Source organism: Dermacentor andersoni, chromosome 9 (assembly GCF_023375885.2).
Source record: "Dermacentor andersoni chromosome 9, qqDerAnde1_hic_scaffold, whole genome shotgun sequence".
NCBI lineage: Eukaryota > Metazoa > Arthropoda > Arachnida > Ixodida > Ixodidae > Dermacentor > Dermacentor andersoni.
The window spans coordinates 43,370,702-43,394,136 of record NC_092822.1 but is presented as its reverse complement, the minus strand read 5'-3'; the positions used below and the strand labels follow the sequence as shown (position 1 = coordinate 43,394,136).

Genomic DNA, 23,435 nt, shown 5'->3' with positions numbered 1-23,435 from the left:
ATCGGCGTTCACTTCTTGCCGTCTAGACGGGCACATGGATAAAACCTGCGCACACGGGTTCTCGCCGTAGTTCGGACTCCACTGGCGGCCACCTTCACTGGCAGTCAAGTTAATCGCACACAAAACGATAGCGGCGGACGAAGACGGCTTCACGTAGGCCGGGTGTATGGCCACCGTGGTTTCGCCCTACCAGCGGTCACCTTCTCCGGTGAACAACACAATCACACACAAAACAAGTCACGAATGCACATGGCTCAACGTGCTCTGGATGTGCCAAAGATTGCGTTCCTTACCCTTTACGCGAAGAAGCGCGGCACATGGGCTTGCGGCCCATTCCTAAATAAGCGATGCTTAATAGGCGTGCATGCTTAGGAGGGCGGGATGGAGAATTGAGCAAATAATGCGATTTTTGTGACAGATGGTACACAAAATGCTACCATAAAAAAAAGTCACTTTCGCCCGAAAGGCGAAGCATCGAATGCGACAGCAAATTAGTAGACAGATATACGAAGTAAGGATAGTAGCTTTGTCGGCGCTGTAAACTTAGAAACATTCGCTTACTAACTGAATTAGCAAGCATCTTCTTGTGTATTTGTTTTGTGGCGCTATACAGGTACCTTTGAATGATGACCGACCAACAAGCCCATATCGCCACCCTGTGTCCGTCGAAAGTAAGCACTTGTTGGCCGAGTCGAAGCCGCCTCTCTCTCTCTCTCCCCCGCTTCCCTTCTCTTTCCTCCCTTCCGCGGGCGAGATGGAGCCGCGATCGTCAGTTTCCCTTGTGGCTAGCCGCCAAATACGCAGTTGCTTCCGGAGCACAACGATGCGCATCCCCCCCCCCCCCCCTCACTGCCTCTCATCCCTGCACGACCTTTCGCGCGACGGAAGACAGCGGGTTTGCCGTAGCCGGCTCCCCTCGCGTGCTTTCACTTGCATATACAGCATAGGGCGGGCGGCGACGGTGTCATCGCCCTTGGACTTTATACGGATCCTCACGGCGACGGTCTGAAACGGGCCTGGAGTGTTCTTACAATTGCTATCGCAGTAGAAGCATGCATAGGATACGTGTTTGCGCAAGCAGGCAAGGTGGCTATTTGTCACCATCCTGTTTCAGAGAGGGTGTAAATAAATCATCATAATCAAGCGAATAGCGCAAACAGCAAGTTACTGGGCTTAGCGGGCGTACTCTAATGGCACGTCGTCGGCTGTAGTCGCGACTACGCGGCACTTGGGAATGCGCATGCGTGTTGACTCACGGTCTGGAAGTATACTTTGGCGGACGTCGCTCGGGTACGATCAGGGAGGAGTTAATCTGTTAATCGGAGGAACTACTAATGGCGCTAGCGGCTCGGCAGAGCGGTATGCCTGTACCGAGCGCTACTCTCTGCGTATCTCATTGGTACACCTGTGGAAATAGCATCATAGTGACGGGTTTTGTACGTACAGTAAGAATTTAACGCTTTTATGGAAAGCCTGCATATATATATATATATATATATATATATATATATATATATAATGTTTGTGTGCTTTCCAATAGCACTACTCCTTCTTTTGCGCAATTCTTTTCTAATATGTTGCTTGTTGCTCTTGCCATGCTTTATGGACTTTCCATTGTATGCTTCCATGATGTGAACACTCGCCCATTCTTTGGGCGAACGCGTGGTTGAAAGCATAGACGCAAACCTGCGCTGGGGCACTTGGTGCTGGAGGCGTGGCGGCATGTCACCGGCTTCTTCTTCTTCCTTTTTTTTCTTTTTTTTTTTTACGGGCGCTGCAAACTTGTGTTGCTATGAATAGAACCTCGCTGTCAGTAGCATGTCAGTAGTTGCGAGGAAGGCAGCCTTGCGTTTGTCCACGGTATGCCATAGTATGCGCAGGGTGGCTAACCGGTGGACTAGTAGAGTTACACAATGGGTGCCGAGAGAAGGAAAGCGCTGACGAGGATATCAGACAATTGGGTGGGTTAATGAAATTAGGAAATTTGCAGGAGCAAGTTAGGATCAGGTAGAGAAAGGCAGAGGTCGTTTGAGGTGGCTGGGAGAGGCCTTCGCCCTGCAGCGGACATAAAAATAAGCTACTGACGATGATCTCATAATCAGCCAGTGTTTCAACACTTTCAGCCCAACGAACCTCATCGACGCCGCTAAAAAATTACGTCGAGTAGTCTGCACTGTATCGTTATTCAAAAAATGCCAAATTCTTTATAGGGAAAGTATAAAAGTGTGCTGGCGCCTGTGCCGTTCATTTGGCTTAGGGCGGGAAATTATCGGCCGACTGTCTACACGTGATGCCTGGCTTAACAAAGAACCATTTGCTCGCGTGAGCAACATTCCCTTCACCTGAACGCTAGTCTGCCACGACCTGACAAACACTGTAGCAGACGACACGAAGCCATTCCTCCAGGTGTCACTGCCGCTGCGTGATTATTTGTCGTCGTACTGTTACCCTGTTTCAAGGGGGATCCTAGTCAACATCATCATCATTATCATCATTTGCCTCAAGAATCGACCGCTCTGGCTGAGCCGCTCTTAGAATGGATGAGCCTGTGCGTCCAAGTTACTGTCGTTAGTGTTGACACCGTACCTGTTGCGCTATATTTCTTTCTGAAGACCGCTGGCTGCCTACTTGTGCTTCGGTTACATTGAACGTGTCCAGCAGCATTTTTTTTTCTTTTCGTATAACATCTACCTCTGCCTGTCCAGGCTTTGAGGCACAGAATGTACTCCAGTTGAATGTTCATTATTATTCTTCATTCCCAGTCTTTGCTCTAAACCATTCTTGCTTCGTGCTTGGCTAACTCGAAAACTTGCAATAACCCTCTCACTCTGAACTGCCCCATTTGTGATCGTACCACGGAAAACCAATGACAATGGACTCGCCCTGCTGTTTAGCCACCTTTTCATTCCAACACGATCGTTGATTTTCACTAATCTTCAGCGTTTACGGAAATTATAACAGGTATCACTGCTTTTCCGTATTCTTAGTGCCACCTCATACGTATTGTGGCCACAAAGTGATTGCTTAATAGAGACTGCGTTCAGATCTGCAGCCTTCAGATGCCAATGAACTTGGTGGGCGTTACAGTATGTCTTTATTTCCCCACCGACAAAAACACCGGAGCAGCGCCGCGAAACCTAGCAGTGATCACGTGAAGCGCGTGTTAGCGAAGTGTATTCACTCGTCATTTCAGCCCACAGAAGCTCGGGGACTGTTGCGAGAATTAGTAGGGAAAATTCGTAGCCAAGAGTTTGGATGGGTCGTGGCGAGATTGTACCTCCCGTTACGTACAGCGGAATTAAAATCGGCCAGGAATTAGTTGCACTGCCTTACCAGCCGAGTGGGCATGCAGCGTGCAGAGAAAACAAACGGCACGTTCGTATTCCAGACAGGAAGAGCCGTTTATTCTTTCCACAACGTTCCCACGTTTGGGGCGCCCGCCGTGCGGTGTCGCCTTGCGGGCGATGTTCACACTGCCTGCCGCCGACGCACCGCCTCGTGTTTCGCCGTCGTCGGCGCAGCGGGTCACGTGACTCACAGCCCACGTCACAGGCACTGTAGTTTGTCTTACCTCGTGGTGTGCGTCTCATATGGACGATATCGCCGGACATCGATCGAACAGTGAGCGCGCAAACAGACACGTGGCCGAGCAGAAGCCGTCGGTTAGAGAACGCTCGTTGTTCACCAGGGTGCGCTGTCCGACGAGGGCGTTATCTGCTGTCACGTGATTCCGAAAGAGCTAGCATTTTAGCGGTCTCGGCTCCCCGGCGTCATTCCCGATTGCCTCTCAACCACTACCATGCTTGGTACCGGACGGCAAGTTCTGCACCGAGCGTGCGACTCGGTCAGCGGCGTCAACTGGCGCCCGACGCGGTTCGTCGACGAGCCGGTGGCGGCTCGCTACGCCTGCTGTGTCTGCCACCTGATTCCGACCACGACAGTCCTGCTGCCCTGTGGTCACGCCCTCTGTGACCAGTGCCAGCGAGGCTCTGTTACCCAAGATGGCGGAAGCGTCTGTCCCCTGGACGGAGAGCCATTCTGCGAGGACGAATGCCAGAAGTTGCAGCTTCAAGAAAGGAGGAAGCAAAAGCTGGAGGTCAGTACTCGCCGTGCGTCGCTTCTTGAACAACGAGCCGAAGTCTGAGGCTATGCGTTTCCAGCGTTAGCGTTGCAGTGTATGCCGCGATCTTTTCGTGAATCTCTCCAATCGGGTACAAGTTAAGATGTCGTTCCCGATGAGGGTATGCTTACGTTCCGTACAGGAAGTGGCGCAGTTTTTCTTGATTCTATTCTTTCCTCAGCGGTGTGTTTTATGGCAGTGCCCCGAATATGTGTCTTTTGACCGATGTTCTGTCGGAGCTTCATGCTCTGCGTTCTCCGTACTTGAAAGGTGTGCTCAAATCGTTGCGCTGATGCCACCGATCTTCCGTTGGACTCGCTGCGTTTCAAGCGGCCGCTGGCACTGAAGTAGAGCGAACTCTTCTATCTTACAGCGAAGTCTAATGATTTGAACATCACGGATTGCACCCCTGCCGAAAATGGCTTAGCGCGCACCGCACAGACGCCGCACGGAGATGCTACCACATCCCGTGCAAGGCCATTACATTAGACTGTTATTAGTACGCCAAAGTCGCCGGAATGTCGTGGACGAATTTGTAGCATGTATTTCAGTGTCCACTTCACGAAATCGTCGCTTCACATAGATTCCGACATGCTCGCTGTGTCTGCGTGATTTTCTTTAACCGTTTAAGTGCAACAAATGTCACGAAATTTGATGCTGTGGCAGCCCCCCCCCCCCCCCCCCCCCGCACACACACGCACACTCTTGAAAAACAGTACGCATTACCATGAAACGCAGGATCGCATTAAAACAAGCGTATATTTACGTGCTCCAAGAACATGGCGTTTGCCCATCGGCACCGCCCAATCGAAGTTTCAGACAATAGCGGGCGCGCGACAGCCCGCTTCGGCAACATATCAGCCGTTTGCAGCTTTGGGGTTAATATTGAGTAAATTGGGGTGATATTGTAGGCTGCTGTGTGGGCCAAGGGGGTTCCCCTCTTCCGCGTCGTGCAGGTGCCCACCGGGCTGTCCTTTTCTCTTTTTGGCTGTTTAACGACGTAACAGAATTAGGGTGGTTGACTTCTTTTAAACTGACCACTTCCTTTGACCAGGGAAAACACGGGGAAGGCAGCAGATGGAAATTGAAAACGATCAGCAAAACGAGAACAAAGTAAAAGCGGGAGCCCATGTTTCGACAAGTGGACTTGCCTTTTTCAGGGCGACCTAATGCTTTCCTCGGCACAGTATATATAGGTAGTATTCTTAAGAGATGGGGTAAGCAGGTGGGTGCGGCAACGACCGAAAGTGTTTGCTGCGGGGCGTGGAATTGAGAATAAAGGCGTGCTGTGCACGAGGCCGGTGAAACGGCCGTGCAACTTTCCGCACAGCACCGCTCTATTGTCTGCTTCGCTGGAGGGCGTGGGCTATAGTTCTTGTGAAGGAGATAATAAAAGGAGCGGCAGAAAACGGTGCCCGTGAAAAAAAAAAAAAAAAAACTTACTGAAATGGAATATGTATATATAAATAAAAGAAATGAAGACGAAGGACACTAAACAACCAAACTAAGCCTATAGCTTGAAATTTAGCTTAGCGAATGGATTATAAAGCTCCCATTGAAACGTTTATGCCTATTGGTTGCAATGTCTTGAACTTATGGATAACGTATGATTATCTGTATTTTCTTTCTCGTTCAGACGGGTTTGACTAAGATGTGGAGTTTAAGTTCATCAAAGTTATAACATGGTTGGTTGAAATGCTCAGCGATGGCTTTGAGAAGCTTTTTAGGTGTGTCCGAACGATGTCCATTTAATCTGACGTTCATTCATTGTCCCGTTTCACCGATACATTGTTTCCTACAGAAGGTACCTTCAAGCATATGAATCACATCCGCACTTGCATAATTGGAGCTAGATTTAACTTCGTGTATATAACTATTTGCGGTGCTTTTAATTTTAATGCCACTTTGAAGTAGCCTGCAGGTTTTGCACCTAGGGCGACAACATGCTTTTATTACGGGATAATGTTACCTGTATTTTGCGTTCATTGTGTCTTTAAAGTTTCTGTTGCGGCGACAGGTAACCCTTGGTACATCCGGGAACGCTTTCCTCAGACGCCTGTTACTTGATAATATTTGGTTGTATTATCGTAGGATGTTGTTTATGTTTGGGACGGCATTAGAATATTTTGTTATAACGATTACAAAGATTATAGAGATTCTAGTATAGGATATTTCTTACCTAATTCCAACTGTCTCGCCAATGTTGACGCGGCATCATAAGCTCTGTCGAGAGCAATTTGTTGATACTTTCTTCCTGCTAGCATTGCTTTAAGTTCATTTAGGTGATGGATATAATCATTGTCTTCGTTGCAGATTCTTGCTATTCGTTTCGCTTGTCCGACAAACATTCCTTGCTTGCGGTTTCGCGGGTGATGACTGTTGCAGTCAAAATATTGCTGGCTATCCTTAGGCTTCCGGTAAAGTGTTGTTCTCAGTTTTCCGCTTTCTATGTAGACCGTCGTGTCGATGAAGTTGATTTGACTAGGAGAGTGGTGAGCGGCAAATTTATTACTCTGGTGAAAGCGGTTGAAATTGTTAATTAAGTTGGTTAACGCGCTTGTGCCTTGTTCCTATAATATATATATATGTCGTTAATGTAACGCAGACAGGTGTGGGGTTTTAAAGGGCCTGAATTCAACAGGTCTGCTTCAAGGTGTCCCATGAAAATGTTCGCAGACGTGGGAGCGAATGGTGTTCCCATGGTAGTGCTGAAATTTTGCAGATGGTGAATCGATTCGAAATAGTTCGATATGAAAACGATATAGAATAATTCGGTACAGAATCGTATTCGAAATAGTTGAGCGTGAGAACTCACCTAAGGAGTGACAGGTAAACTTCAGGAGCGTGCGCTTCACGATCGACTGCGAGGGATATTGATACGGCTTCAATTCCTTCACTCGTGGGTGTGTTAGTGTAAAGGCCAGAAACATGCAAAGATAGAATAGCGTGGTCGGGAAGTATTTGGTTGGCGTTGATGCCGTCAATAATTCGTAGGAAGTGCGGCGTGCACCAAAGATGGGAGGGCGGTGGGGATGTTTGACCAGTGGTGTTTTAAGAATTTGGATAATGGCGCTTTAGGTGTGCTGTTTTTAAACACTATAGGCCGACCTGCGATTTATGCTGTCAATATTTCTTCTACGCGTAACCTATGTATTTTAGAAAGAAGATAACAGCGGCCTGTGTTTTTTTCCTGGGTAACATGAAGCAATATTCAGATTGCCTGATTGGTTCCCAGGACTAGAGCTCCGCTATTGGGCTTTGCACAGTACTGCTGTAGTCTCAAATGGGGTTAGTGTCGAGTATTCTGTAATAGTTGTGGTTACTTAGTTCTTTCGAGGCCTGATTCTTGTACTTTTCTATATGCTAGATTACTATACTCCCACCTTTGTTCTACTCGTTTTATTACAATATCATTTCTTCCCACGAGATCTTTAAGGATTTCCTGCTGAGCGGAGGACAAATAGCGTTTCCGGCAATGTCGCGCTGACACGAGGATTTACTTGCAGATTAGCTTTATCCATGAATGAAGGCCTGAGCACTGTTCGGCTTCCGGTGACCCATGTCCTAAGTGGTCTAAGAGTTTCTATCCTGTTTTCCTACGTCTGGGCTATCGGAAAGAACCCCTTGATGCGCATGCGTCTTAAAAAGTATGTTATATCTTTGTGGAGTTCGTATGTTTACTGCGTTGTTCGTGGGACAAAACGTTTCAAGCACCGCAAATAGTTATGCCCACGAAGTGAAAACTAGCTTTATTGTACAAGTTCGGCTGTGCTTAATGTTTGAATGTTCGATGTGTAAGAAACAATGTATCGGTGAAACGGAACAATCACTCAATGTCAGATAAAACTGACATCGTGCGCACACAGCTAAAAAGCTTCCCAAAGCCATCGCGGAACATTTGAACTAGCGAGGCAATAACTTTGATGAACTCAAACACTACATCTTACTAAATTTAAACTATAGGCAAGAACACTTAGTTTGCTTGCTTAGTGCGTTTTTTCCACCCCCTTTTTTTTCTTTTATGTTTATTCAATTTCAGTAATTTTTCTTCATGAGTTCCGTTTTCTGCTGCTTTCTTTATATCTTTCAGAAAAACGAGTCCACGACCTCCAGTAAAGCAAAAAGGGGTGCTGTGCGCATGGCCGTTGACACGCCGGCTGACACACGACCGTGTAACCGGCCTTGTGCACGGCACTCCTTGATTCTCAATTCCACACCCTCGCCGCTAACACACCTTCAGTCGTTGCCGCATCCACCCGCTTACCCTCTTTCCCCGTTAGAATCCAGCCTTTTGCATGGTTTCGCTCACTTCCTTTAACGGCATATATGTATGCGGATATGTCTCACGAGGTATTTACATGCGCAACTCTGAGGTCAAAGCGTTGCTTAGCTGGCCTTTTTAAAAATTTGTCGTTAATTGGGAACATTCCTTACAAAGGAGGAGGAATAAACATTATTAGTTGAAATGAGCCGACGGTCAAACCGTCCGAGGTGGGCGGCGTCCCTAGTCCAGGATGCCGTGGGCCTGAGCTGATAGCTTGGCCCTGCTCACCAGGCGATGCTGGTCTTCAGGGCTCGAGCTTGTCAGCTGGGCCCCCCACTGCTCGACGGTTGGTCCGGTGATGGGCGGTGTCGATGGGTTTTGTTGCCATTCCCATACCATGTGGTAGAGGGTATTGGGCGTAGAGCAGAAGGCGCATTTGTGAGTATAGCTCGTAGGATACATGGCGTGTAGCAGGGTGCCGTGCGGGAATGTGCCGGTCTGTAGTCTTCGGAAGATCATCGCCTCTCCTCTTGTCAGCTGGGGATGCGGGGGTGGATAGATCCTTCTACCCAGTCTGTAGTGGATCAGGATATCGGCGTATCTTTTCGGGACGCTATCTTGTTGGTCTACCGGTGCTCGTGAACCTGGTGGGATAGCCCGGAGAATGTGATCTCGGGCAGCGGCATTGGCCGCTACATTATCCGCCAGGGACTCGTGTCCCGGGGCCCAGTCAATGTACACTTCCGGCAAATTGTCTCGTTTTTCGAGGATGCTCCGGGCTTGTTTGGAAAGGCGGCCCTTTTGGTAATTTCTACATGCTGTTTCTGAGTCGGTGATTGTGATTAGATCTTCCTCTCGTTGGCCCGTAGTGGCCGCCAGGGCTATCGCCATTTCTTCCGCGCAGTCGATGTCTGGAGGGCTTACCGAGTCCGCTGCTGCCTCTTGTCCTTGGCCGTTGATCGCGCTGATAGCGTGGGCCCCTCTGTCCTTGTACTTTGCCGCGTCGGTGTATCGAAAATAAATTTTTTTTTTTGCATGATCTGCTATAACCATTTCTTCGCAGTGTTCTTGCCTCGATAACTCTCCGTGGTCATCTGCGAGGAATATTCTGACGTGTCTACTCACCAGGAAATTACGAAAAAAATCTCGGGAATGGAAACGCGATCAATGCCGCTATCCGAACACCCATCGCTGTCAGTTATCGGTTTCATTTGTAAAGGGAATGACCACAACTTCCCCTGCATTATGGGCGGGAAAGCCCAGAACGTTTGTAAAACGACCGAGCGCCATGGATACGCTTTTGTTTCCCATGACCCGTTTCTCGTCCTCCCACTTTCTTTTCAAGGCCCACTGCTGGAACGAAGTCCACGGCTGCGACTTCGTCGGCCCCCTGGCGGCACTCCTGGGACACTTCGAGGCAGAGTGCGCCTTCCACGTGCTTCCGTGCGAACGGTGCGGCGAGACCGTGCGGAACTCAGAGCTTGCTGCCCATTACATTGGCGGCTGCAGCAACGCATTGTCGTCGGTTACGCTGGCCGAGTCATCGCAGAAAAGCGGCACCGTCGTCACTTCCGGTGACGTCACCACAGTTGGGCGAGAAATCGACAAGTCTGCGGCGAATACTTGCGAGGACGCGATGCCGGCCCTTCAGAGTCAGGTGAACGAATTTACGGAGGCGGCCAGAATCCAAGGCGCTCAGCTGCAGGAGTTAAACGCCGCGCTGGCGGCTAGGCTTGACTCACTCAATGCCAACGTGGCACTGGCCGCCCAGAAATTTTCGGAGACGATCGGTGAGGCCTCGCAGATGCAAAAGCGCATGCTCGATTGGCAAGTAGGGATAAGTTGTCTGACTCGAAAAGGTGTGGCAGGTTCTCCTTCCGAAAGTATGCACTTGCCGGAGGTGACGAGCACCCTTCAAAACTTGGAACACTTCGCCGGCGAGTCGCTACGATGTCTCGAACGCTTACTCCAAGCACAAATGAAAGAGTCCCACCCGATCGTTCAGTTGTTCCTGCTCCCTCGAAGAATAGACGAGCCGGTGGAAGGGTGTGCCATGTCTAGCTTGTCAAGCTGTACAAAAGTGAACGAAACAGTCTATCATATGATTTTATCAAAGCTGTCCAGCAATCTAGATGTCGCCTTTCCACCTAGGTTGCATCGGCGAGACGTCTGGTTTAGAGTGACTTTCAACGACTATGAGGATAGACGCACGTGTCGGAAAAGCATTTGCATGACCATCACTTGGATTTGCAAAAAAGAAAACATGAGCAATCTTCCGAAAGTTGTTAGCGTAATAAAAGTAAATCGAGGTAATTCCAATATCTTGCGTAATTTCGGAAGCAAAGACTGGCAACAACAATATTGTTTGGGCGAACTGTACCAACTCGAAAATGAAGCATTCTGGGTATTCGAAATCGTTATACACGACTAACGGACGGCAACCAACCCCACAAACAATGAATCAATTTTTTAAGGGCTTGCGAGGCGCACAGGAAAGCCACCATTGCTCTGCCCATCGTTGAAACAAGGGCGCCTGACTGTCAAATGTTCTTTAGCAAGGTGTGAACAATGTGCCTAAACATGTATATATTGCTCAAAATAGCAGTGAGAGCTTTGACCACGGGGTTCGAAGCCGTGAGGGGAAAATGTTCCTTTTCTTCGTTGAGTCGCACCACTACAGCTACTCGCGGATGCCGCAATGGCCATCACAGAAGCCGTCGGGTTAGAGCTCGCAAGCGTCGTCCAAATCTGGCGATGGATGCGTTACCCACCGTGGCAGTCACGGGCATGTCATTGATTCTTCGAAGATTGGAAAACACAATAAAGGCGCTTTTGCTGCTGCTCACGTTTCCTTCTCGGTGTAGTGCTGACCTGGTAAAATATTAAAGCGACAACGTAATGACATGTGTACATTGCTTACTTTTATAAAGCGAAGCTCCCTTTGCCTCTTGCTTAGACTTTCCTGCTGCTGTGAATGCTGCTCTGACTGCTGCTGTCGGACACACCGCGACGGGGGGTGGTTCAGAGCGTGTGTATGCTTGCGAGGGGCGAGTCGGAGAGGAAAGGCGACGGGAGAAACTCGTTTTCACCCCACCGCGTTCAATGTGCAAAATGTCCTCTGGAGTTACATGGGCGTGGCCACATTAGCCTCTAGACAGCCGTAATTATCCGTGACTCCCCTTGGAAACATTTAGAAACTGCAGCGCTTCCCTTTCTACTAACGCCAGAGTTCAGAAGGGACTTAAATAGAACTGCAGAGAGGAAGGAGGACAGGAGGCAGTTCCCATACAAGGGAGGGGGAAGGTGACGTGAGAAGGCAAAGAAACCCTCCTACTATATGACTGCGGTTGCGGGGAAACTGGATAAGTTTAAGTTCTAGGTACGTTACAGTACGTTGCTGCTATTACTAAAAAACATGCAAATTTGTCAAGTGGACTAACTACGCAGGGCCTGCAGAAGCAGAGCCGCATGAAAGCCCGCCGCGGGGTAGAGTGTATGGAAACGGTCAACAGTCAAATCAATATTTCTGTGCCCGCCTCGGTAGCTTTGCGGCTATGGCATTCTTAGAGGTCGCGGATTCGATCCCAACCGCGGCAGCCGCTTTTCGGTGGGAGCGAAATAGAAAGCGCATGTGCGCTTAGATTTTGGGACACGTTAAAGAACGCACGGTGTCAAAATTAATCCGGTGTCGGCCACTACGGCGTGCCTCATAATCCGATTGTGGTTTTGGCACGTACCAGCTCCATAATCTAAGTTCAATACTTCTGCTACGGTGGGATGTGCCATGTAAGGCAATGGCAATGCTCAATCCTCTCAACGGCTATGAAATATCGCTCGCAACCCCTCAAGCAAACCTCTCCTTGTGTTTTCTGTGTACTACGCTGACAAACAGCAGTGGTGCACGCAAGGTAACGCGTAACATCAATTCACCCCTCTCTTGTTAGGCTAAACGGTCAAGAAATTAAGCTTTAGCCGTTAACATCCCCGCTAATTATAGTCAAAGCAACGAGCACGGGAACCTTAGCTTACATCGATTCCCAGAGCGCGTGTGATCTGCATACATTACCCATGACCGTTTTCGGGTCGCCGGAAAAACAGGTCCTCCTTTATCACTACTTCGCCGTCACAGGACAGGCGCGAAGGTGTTGGCGTTCCCGGCGTTCCCCCTAAACTGTGAAAAATTAAGAGGCGTACTGCAAGGATCCAGCCTGGGCCCAATGGTGTTCCTAATATATATATTACTGACTTACCCAATTGCCTTACGTCTTCCAATTGTATAATGTATTTGGATGAGCACAACGCTAAGGACGTGGACAATGGTTAAGGCACATTTCTGATTGCGTACCGTATGCTGACGACACAAATTTGGTTCTGACGCATGTCTTGCAACTCTAGATAATAACCTTAATTCTCATCTTCATATAGTTAATCAGGTTGGTGTTTTTGTTAGATCGGTGTTTTTTTAGATACGCAGGCTACTTTTAATCACGTTGGTCCAAGTATTTTAATTAGCCCTGACGAAATTGGCAAGGCTCTGAATCCTTCTAAACTCACCGGCAATGTCATATCGTTTACGCATGCGCTTCCAATTGATAATGACTTGTGCTTTTAAGATTTAAAAGATTTTTTAAACGAAGATGTCTGATGGCACTGTTCACTGCAAGCGAGAAAAGAAGTGCTGCCCTATGACTCTGCCCAATTGAAAATTCCTAAAAGACTTGTAGCGACGCTCGGCCTATGCTCCGCGCTTAGGGGATCACGTGTTTACCAGCTCGAGCCTGGTTTCGAACATCAGGTCCAGCGGTTTTTAAATGCTGCATTCCCTGGTTCGTTTATTAACTCGGTAGCAGAAATCTTGCTACAGAAGCTCAGCCGCGGCAATAATACCAAGATAGGCTTGGTAAGCGAGCAGGATTACCGAACAAAGGCACAGGTGGTACCTCATTTCTACAACGTTCGCCACGACCTTCAACAAGGTGCCGAACAGGTATGGGGTACCTGTTGTGTTTTCTGCCCCGAACAAACTGGCTCACCTATGAGCCCGAATCACGGCATGTGCGGTGCAAACGTGCAAAGCCAATCGTGCCAAAACGCTAACTAAAGTGTTCCGCTCCAGTTGTTTACCAGGTATCGCTATAGGTTGCGGAGGAACCTGTGTCGGGCAGACAGATCGTTGTATGAACGAACGAATCGGGGAACATGCGAGATTATTAAAGGGATATGGGTGGGCATCTTTCTGCGCATTGCAGATTGTGTGGCTGTGAGCCACGTTTTTCCGAGGTAAGGATTACGGGTAGGAGTAGGGATAAAACCGCGCGGGAACTGCTAGAGGCGTATCGTCTTCATATCAGTGGTCAAGCTTGCGTTAATTGCAAAACTGTTTCCTTTTAATGATGCGGAAATTAATTTGCTAGATTTGTCTCAAACGAGATGACTTGTCCCTTAGTGTCGAGAGTGTGAACGCGATATTGGGGGCGAGGACTTGCGGAGTCGCCATATGTCGGAAGCGCCTCCCTTGCGCCGTATGAGGGATCACGCGGCGCGCTTCTGGACATTTATGTGAGTATTCTCAAATCGAGGGAAGTTTTTGACTGCCGATATAATAATCTTGCACAGACTGAAAGCACCGAATCGTTTACGGACGCTATCTCTTTGCGGAATACGTACAGTGCGCGCGGTCGCCACGATGATCTGCCGAATAAGCTTCTTGCGTGAAAGGTAGGCAGACGCCGAAAGTAAACTATGTGAAATATGTTCTTACGGTGACTCTGTCTGTGTAGCCAAATGGCATAACAGAATGAAGCCTCAGCGCAGCGATCGCCGGGGTTCGCAGCGACCGCGTTTTCGCACCGTGCCGTGAGCTTTAGGGCGCAGCATCCGAGCAGAGACAGTACAGTAGCAACCATCGTTGCGTGGACACTCTCGGAGCTGTTCAAAATTAATTTCGTTATACAGACTTCGACGTCCACGGCGACTGTGATGTGCCGTCGCGAAAATTCAATCTTTTTTTTTTTGTCTTCTAAATTCTTCGACATTTCAATATTACTTCTCAAGTTGCGTCGCACTGTATGTTTAACAGTCTTCTCAGCATGCGATTTCCCTTTGCTTCTTTATCGTAATCCAGTGCAGCAATTCATAACACACACATGACCATATGCCATGCCTTTTTAATGTGCATCTTACCGCTCCCTCTCCGTTCCAGTGAACTTGCCAGTATCTAGCATCAACAAGTTCATAGACCAAACCGTCATGACATTAGCCGGACAGCGGGCGCGGGCGAGCGTCTCAGTGCGCGTTTTCTGCTACTCATCGAACATGGCAGTCCCGGCGCTGCAGCAGAAATCTTGCCCGCGTCTGTGCTTGGTGCATACCCGAGTAGTAGCCGATGGCTATTTGCCGGCTCTAAGTATCGCGAGCCAAGCTTCACGCAGCTCCTTGTCCTGCGGCTACGTGCGAATAAGGCTGACACCAGGCTCCGCTGCGTACGTCCGGCACTGCGGCAGCGAGCGGTAGCCTACCATGCTGCACGCCTCCAAAGGCAGCCACTGCCTATTATAGTACTTTCAAATGTTATCATGCGGTAAAGCCTGACCACTTAATCAATACTGCAGCGCAAGTGGTACTTTAAACTTTCGTTTTCAGCTCGCTTCGGCGCTTCCGAAGCAGCCGACGTGGCCGCTGTGTCCACGTGATCCCTAATGCACGTCACGCCGACGGTGGCGCCAGCTTTTCCAGTGGTGGAGTTACCCCGCCACATATGCAGCCAACTTTATGCCTTTGAGTGTACCGCCGTCTTTTTTTTCTGCTCATTCTGTCGCTGATAGTCTCTCTTTTCGAGATTTCTTCCGCTACAATATGGTCGTTTAGGTTGGTATAGAATGGATAACCTAAGCATTGACCATAATAAACTGAATTGTACTGCGTTGTATTTTATTTTTTTGCCACCAAGTGCGGCAACGGAAAAACATGAAGATGAACACTATGATTTCTCGGAATCCTCGCCCATAACAATAACAATGTGCGATCAACATATTCATGCGCAACTGCCTGGTTACCAGGGTGACTACAGGACATACAAGCATATGGTAAAATAATTTTCTCCAATCTAAGTTGTTGTTTCTTTGCTTGCATCTCTGCGATTCTTCTTTTTGATTGGCAGATAGGTGAGAACGACCTAGATTTATGTTTAGGGTCGACGTATATTTCGATTGATACGTTTATACTTACAGTTTCTCAAAAAGTGATGTATGTTTCGAATAGTTTAGAACGCTTTAGATTCTGCCCCTTTTTCTCGATCGCCGGGAAGAAGCCTACGCGAGAACCTGGGCGCCGGCATAATTTAGTAAATTATCTGGCGTTACGCACCCCGCGCATGCAACGTGCTGCGTGTTCGAAATCTTCGCAGTGGAAAATGACAAGACGGTTTACGAGAACAAACACGCATGCTGGTCGTCGCTTCATGGGAATCGTTTTGCTTTATTGAACACGTTTCGGGCGCCCACTCACATAGGAGGTGTGACGAGCCACATCGCACTGACAAACAGTCCGGAGAGGAGAACGTCGTTACAGGTTTAAATACACCGACCACAGCATCGTGCATACTGTTCCCACGGTAAGTGAAGCTTCACGGAAACAAAGTTCTCCGGTGTCGAACAGCAAGCGCGTACGCGGGCGACTATCGCGCTGACCGCGCCAACGTTCATGTGCAGGCGTACGTTCTTCTGCTGAGCCTTCACTCTTGCAGCGCATCCGCCAGCCTTCACTTCCCTGGGTCCCTCGAGCAAACGGGTAAGATTACTGCATTCAATGTGGTCGGCCCTTTATTACTCACAGCAACCGCTTCTTTCCCATCCTTCCACCGGGCTGTATTACGTGCCACAAATGCGTCGTCCGTTGTCAAAAGCAGGAAGACTGCACAGCTGTCACTAACATGCAAGGTGTCTATCGTAAGTAATCTGAAGCACAGCGGTTTAAGTCTGTGATTACACGTTAGCATGAATCCACCGAAGAAGGGGGGAAAATATCCCCTCGCTGTCCTTGCAAGCGCGCTCGTTTCACGCTTTTTGCTTCTTCCAGTCCCAACTGGCCACAACAACAGATGGGAGAGCCCGATCTAGACAACCCTGCGGTGCAAAACATGGAGACTAACGCAATCCAGCACACACGACGCCTTTGCCACGGTACTAAACCCACGGCGCAACACGTGTAAGCGCACACAACCATAATAACGCCACCATTGTTGCCCGAGAACCTCGCCGCTACTGCGAAAGAAAAAAAAATTGCAACAGAAAGGAGACCATACCACGTGATTTCTCCACACTTTTCTCCTAGCGCGCCATGTAGCGCGCGGAGGGGATAGGGCCTCTCCTCAGTTTTTCGTTTCCTCCAATGTGGCGACTGAGTTTACGCAAAGCCGCACCGCACAAATCTCGAGGGCCACGTTATGGTCATGTTAGTCGCACCGTCACCCGCTAGATGTCGGCAGCGCGCCGTATAGTGCGTGCAGTGTTTTCAGGTTTTCGCCCGCGGCGTCAAAAGTCAGCATTAATCACTCGTGGACGATATCGCCAGGCATAGGTCGAACAGTGAGCGTGCAAATAGGCAAGTGGCCCAGCAGAAGCCTCTAGTTTGAGAACACGGATTTCTCACAAGGACGCTTCTTCGGCTGTGCTATCCGAGGACGACATCACCTGCTGTCACGTGGTTGCGAAAGAGCTCGCAGTTTGAAGGTCTTCGCTCCTGGGCGCCATTAGTCATTGTTTCTCCACAGCCGCCATGCTTGGTTCCGGAAGGCCATTTCTGCACCGAGTGTGCGACTCTGTCAGCGGCGTCAACTGGCGCCCGACGCGGTTCGTCGACGAGCTAGTGGCGGCTCGTTACGCCTGCTGCGTGTGCCACGTGATTCCGAGCACGACGGTTGTACTTCCCTGTGGTCACGCCCTGTGCGGGCAGTGCCAGCGAGGCTGTGCTACCCAAGATGGCGGAAACGTCTGCCCCCTGGACGGAGAGCCATTCTGCGAGGACGAATGCCAGAAGTTGCAGCTTCCGGAGAGGAGGAAGCAAAAGTTGGAGGTCAGTACTCGCCGTGTGTCGCTTCTTGAACAATGAGCCGAAGTTTGAGGCTATGAGTTTTCAGCGTTAGTGTTATAGTGTCTACCGCGACCTTTTCGTGAACCTCTCCAACCGGACATGAGTTAAAACGTTCCCGATGAGACTCTGCTTACGCCCCCCCGTACAGAAAGTGGCACAGTTTCTCTTTATTCTATTATTTCCTCAGCGGTATGTTTTGTTGCAGCACCCGAATGTGTCATTTCGTCGATGTCCTATCGGCGCCTATCGGTGACGAGACGTTGGTTTGAGGGATCGCCAGTCATTTGTGCGCAGGCGCGAGTAAGAGCGGGCGCGAGAGAGAAAATCTGCGGGCTTCAAATTTTATCACTCCGCGCGTTCTGCGCCAGCGGCGTTTAATCGCGCGAGCATGCTCGTGAGGCTGCCGCGACGGGATGCAAAAAAAAAACAAACAAACAAACAAACAAAAAATACAAAAAAAAACAACGAAAAGCAAATTGATGCAAAACAACGTGCTAGCAGCCAAATAAGCGCACCCTTTGTCCGCTTTAAGGGTAAATCTTTATTTTCATTGAGAACTGACTTTATATTAAACATTTTCACGAAAAGCGGTCAAAAGACACCGAACTATAAGCGCGAACGCGGCCACTGCACAAAGTATCTCTAGGCACCACAGCGTTGCACCTGATGCATGAAACTTCACAGGAGGTTTCTTGTAGGCTTTGTCCCTAGGCGTGCCGGCATTGCGGAGTGGGGTCGAGTTTGCTTACGCTCCTACGCTCGCTGCCGGCGCGGTAAAATAGGTGAAGCAGCGGGCACTGACGCCCGATTTCGCGACCGCTGTGTCGGACAGACTGTCTCGCACCTGCAGCACTCGTGCTAAGTCTGTCGTGGCGGATCATAGCTTTCTCGGGCCTTACGGCGAAGTGCCTTGTAAATAACATCACGGATGTTTCTGTGGGAGCAGTAGCGACCGTAGTAGAGCCCGGGCCGCATATATTGGGAATCTAGACGGCAGAGTGCCTTAACAACCGCGGTTGAATGCGGGTGGCTGAAAGGCTTCCGGTGACGATGACTACCTCAGCACCAGAGGCAAAGTTCTGACTGGTGTTGCAGAAGTTGGGGGGCGTGGTAGCGCTGAACTTAGCGTCACAAGTTAGCGGCTGGACGTAATTATATTCAATTGTGTTTTTTACTAACTAACAACATGTCATTTCGCATTATTGGCGGCGCGTCCAGGACACCAAAGTGGCCACGGGAACACCAAAGCTAGAACCTGGACTGCTTTGTGGTTTGGGGCTCGCCGAGGCCAGCGCTAGCCAGGGGTGTATAACATCGGCTGTGCCAATTTTTTGTGTGAAGATTCCTGTGAATCCAAATGAATCGGCCAACAGCGTCGCCCGCGACCTTACAGACCGGGCCGCTTTTACATATGGTTTTGATTCTGCTGGATTGGAGAACTTAGAGAGATACGCTCATTACATACAATGAAATTACAAAACATTACTACATGGGAAGGAGGGAGTTTCCACCCCCTCACTATAAACTAAACAGAGCACAAGCCGTTACACCTAGGCAAATACAGTCTTATTATTCACCTGCACAAATAAAGGAATGTTATGACATTGCAGACATGAATATTATATGCAAAGCATGCAAAAAGGAGATATGCACGCTTGAACATATGCTCCGGGAGTGTGGGTCGCTCGGCCCTGGCATTTCCCGGAATCGGTTTTTAGGAATGATCAGATCTCCAGATCATATCCCTCAAGTCTTGGCTGTCCAGTACGCCCGTGATAGGGCTAGGAGGCTTGACCTCCCGGTCCCAACATGAGACTAGCCAGGCAGATGGCAACACCTTGTACAGGACAAGAATAAAGTTTTTTCCTCCTCCTCCTCCACCCCCTAGCACGCTTCGGCCTCAGCGGCCCCAACCCACGGGCTGGCCTGCTTCCAGCTTTGATCGCTCGTGCTATCCCTTGTGTGCCCTGGAGAACCTGCGCCGCCTGCTTTATTATAACCTCAGCCGCTCTCCTGAGGCCTCCATTTGCCGATTACATGTGTCCTTTTCTGAAGCAGTGCTCGTGAAAAATCCCATGTATCGTCGCGACGAAAAAAGCGACTTGCGATTCATTCAACACCAATCAGAACCTTTCCCCTTCAGACGCAGCGATCACCAATGCTAGTAGGTACAGCGGAGCGTGGCACTTTTGACGGCGCTCGACGTTTCTGCGCTGGCGTAAGTAAGAACGGGTAAGAGAGAAAATCTGGGGGCCTTTGCACCTTGAATATGCGACTCTGCCTAGGCACTACGGTGGAGAAGTTTCCTTGGGCGTGTAGCGTGCGTTTGTCCCTAGGCATGGCGGAGGGGGGTCGAGTTTGTTTACGCTCGGCCGCTAACTGCCCGCGCGGTGAGGCAGTGGACACGTACGTACCATTTGGTGATCACTGTCTCTGAAGGGGCAAGGTTCAGACTGGCGCTGTATAAGACGCGGGCCACTCTGTTAGTCACGATGATTGCATTTTTTACAAGCACTGCTCCAGGGGGGCACATGTAACCGGGAAACTGAGGCGCTCAGGAGAGCGCCTGAAGTTATATTAAAGCAGGCGGCGCAGGATATCCGGGGCACCCAAGCGGTAGCGGGGGGATCAAAGCTGGAAGCAGGGCGGCCTGTCGGTTGTTGCCGCGGAGCCAAAAGCGTGCCAGTGGGTGTTTGCATAAAAAAAATGGGTGTCTGCGATAGCGGACAGCCGATCTTATACTCTCTTGGCACGCGCAGGCCTCTGCGAGCCCCGATCCACGGACCAGTCCGGCTTCTAGCTTTGATGTGCTCGTTGCCGCTTTGGTGTCCTGGAGGCGCCGCCAATGATGCGAAATAGTGACACGTTGTTTTAATTGGCAAACACCACCATTGAATAAATATAATTGCGTCGAGCCACCAACTTGCGATGATAGGTTCAGCACTACCGCACCCCGTGACTTTTGCCGGGGCGCCTAGGGGCAAGCGCATACAACCCGCGCTAAGAAACTCCTCCGGAGTGCCTAGGCAGAGTCATATATTCAAGGAGCAAAAGCCCCCAGATCTCTTTCACGCCCGGTCTTACTCGCGCCTGCGCACAAACGGCTGGAGATCCCTCGAATGAACGTCTCGTGCTCGTCTATCGGTGCCTTCATGCGCTGCGTTCTCCGTACTTGAAAGAAGGCGTTCTCAAACCGGTGCGCACATGCCACTGAGCTTCCCGTTCAACTCGCTGTGTTTCATGCCCGCCGCTGGCACGGAAGTAGCGTAAGCGCCTCGACCGTACAGCGAAGGATGATGCTATCCACATTACGGAGTGCGCCGCTGCTGGAAATGGCTGTGCGCACGAGGCACGGGCGCCGCAGAGCGATGCGACCACATCCCGTGTTAGACAGTTCAAATTACGCCAAAGAACGAGGGTGGTTCACTGCTTTTCAATCTGATCACTTCCTTTGCGAGCGTACATGTAAACGGATGTGTATTACACCATGTGTTTAGTTAGATACGACCTCCTGCGGTGAACCTGCCCCGCAACGCTGCCGTCAAAGCGCTATTGAGCTGTCCTTTTTAAACATTCGTCATTAATTAGGAGCACTATTTACCAGCATACTTTTTTGGCATGACATGCAATAACCTTTTCTGCGCAGCTGTGTTGCATCGACAACTTTCCGCGATCATGCGCCCGAAAGTTTGAGTTGTGTCTACCCACAAGGAAACGACGAAAATGCTAGAGAATAGAAACGCAATTAATGCCGCTACAGACCACCCACCACTGTCAGTTATCGGTTTCATTTTGAAAGCGAATGACCATAACTTCCCATGTATTAGGGGCGGGAAACCACCGAACGTTTCTAAAAGGACAGTGTCATGGATACGCTTTTCTTTACCATGACCCGTTTCTCGTCCTTCCACTTTCTTTTCAAGGCTCACTGCTGGAACGAAGTCCACGGCTGCGACTTCGTCGGCCCCCTGGCGGCACTCCTGGGACACTTCGAGGCAGAGTGCTCCTTCCACGCGCTTCCGTGCGAACGGTGCGGCGGGACCGTGCGGAACTCGGAGCTTGCCGCCCACTACATTGGCGGCTGCAGCAACGCAGCGTCGTCGGTTACGCTGGGCGAGTCATCGGGGCAAAGCTGCGCCGTCGTCACTTCCGGTGACGTCACCACAGTTGGTCGAGAACTCGAAAAGTTGGCGACGAATGTTTGCGAGGACGCGGTGCCGGCCCTTCAGAGTCAGCTGAACGAACTGACGGAGGCGGCCAGAATGCAAGGCGCGCAGCTGCAGGAGGTAAACGCAGCGCTGGCGGCTAGTCTCGAGACACTCAATGCCAACGTGGCACTGGCCGCCCAGAAATTTTCGGAGGCGGTCGGCGAGGCTTCGGAGATGCAAAAGCGCATGCTCGCTTGTGAAGCAGGGGAAAGTTGTCTGGCTCGAAAAAGTGTGGCAGGTTCTGCTCCCGAAAGTATGCACTTGCCAGAGGTGACGAGCACCCTTCGAAACTTGGAACACTTCACCGGCGAGTTGCTCCAATGTCTCGAACGCTTAGTCCAAGTACAAATGAAAGAATCCCGCCCGACCGTGCAGGTGTTCCTTCTCCCGCAAAGTATAGACGAGCCAACGGGAGCGCGTGCCGACTCTAGCTCGCCAAGCTGTGCGAACGTTAATGAAACAATCTATCATGTGATTTTATCACACCCTGGCTGGAAGGGTGACTGTACCACCTGTGTGACTAGGTTGCATCGGCGAAACGCGTGGTTTACTATGGTTATCTACCGATGTGAACGGCCGACGAAGACCCTACTTTCTCTGAAATTCGCTTGGAGCTGCAAGGAAAACAACCGTGACCTTCCGAAAGTCGTTAGAGTAACAGAATTAAGGGGACATGATTCCCGTGACTTCGAGAAAAGCAGTGATGATGACTGGGGGCAAACTTATTCTGTGAAGAACTTTAGCTGGGGAGGAAGCTTTGTACTCGAAATCGCTATACGCAACTAACGGACGGCGCCGGATTCGGCCCGCAATGATTCGAATCTGCTTTGACGGGCTTGCCAGCTCCACATGAAAGCATGCATGGCTGTACCTGTCGTCGCCATGGTTTGACTGCCACATTTTCCTTGACAAGATGTTAAGGGTGTGTTTAAAATTTTGTTTTGTATTACTCTCAATGCGGTAATAACTTTCACCGTGCGTTGGGAGGCATGAGGGGAGGATAAACGTTTTTTCGTGGAGTCGCCCCATTAATGCTGCTCGCGGCGACTGCGACGGCTATCAAAGCTAGACGCCGTCGAGGACAAACTCGCTAGCTTCCTGCAAATCAGGGGATGCAAGCATTCACGGTCCGTTGCAATCACGGGCATCTCATTAATTTGTTGAAGGTGCGAAGAAACGCTGAAGGTTCTTTTGCTGCTCCTCTGTCTTTCTGGGCGCAGTGCTCACCTAATAAAAGATTACGGTGAACGCATATTGACGCGTGTACATAGTCTTGCTTTTTTTTCTATGACCGTTTTCAGGTCACCGGAAAAATAGGTTCACCTTTACTACTACTACTTCGGAGTTGCTTACCAGATAGGTGTGAAATTGTTGGCATTTCTGGCGCTTTCTCTCAATTCAGAAATACTTATAAAGGTGTATTGTAGGGTTGAAACCTGAGTATAATAGTGCCCCTAGTCCGTGTTAACGACTTACCCAATGGTCTTGAGTCTTCAAAATGTATGCTGTGTTTGAGTATACACAGCGCCAAGGACGTCGACAACCAACGGTTAAGGCACAATGAAATTAACACTTGTGTCGTTTTTAATGTGCCGTATCCTTTTTTTTGTGCTTGTCCTTGGCGCCGAACCCGCCCCACAATTGAAGGACAACTAGCCGACGTTACCACTTGATTGCTTATGATATGCTGATAGAAATTTTAGTTCTGATGGACGTCTTTCAATTCTTGTCAATGACCTCGATGTCAATCATA

At 49.8% G+C, this 23,435-nt stretch overlaps 2 protein-coding genes across 2 annotated transcripts; both read left to right on the top strand.

The window, feature by feature from the left end:
- The first annotated feature begins 3,618 nt into the window (after positions 1–3,618).
- On the top strand, positions 3,619–11,224 carry LOC129383869 (uncharacterized). The gene is made up of 2 exons (XM_055068829.2): positions 3,619–4,096; positions 9,730–11,224. The coding sequence occupies exons 1-2, from the start codon at positions 3,800–3,802 to the stop codon at positions 10,813–10,815; spliced, it is 1,383 nt and encodes a 460-aa protein (XP_054924804.1). The 5' UTR covers positions 3,619–3,799; the 3' UTR covers positions 10,816–11,224.
- A 5,010-nt stretch (positions 11,225–16,234) lies between these two features.
- Positions 16,235–22,920, top strand: LOC126527735 (uncharacterized). Its single transcript, XM_050175610.2, has 2 exons — positions 16,235–17,456; positions 21,398–22,920. Exons 1-2 carry the CDS (start codon positions 17,160–17,162, stop codon positions 22,466–22,468), a joined length of 1,368 nt encoding a protein of 455 aa, XP_050031567.2. The 5' UTR covers positions 16,235–17,159; the 3' UTR covers positions 22,469–22,920.
- The last annotated feature ends 515 nt before the right edge of the window (positions 22,921–23,435 follow it).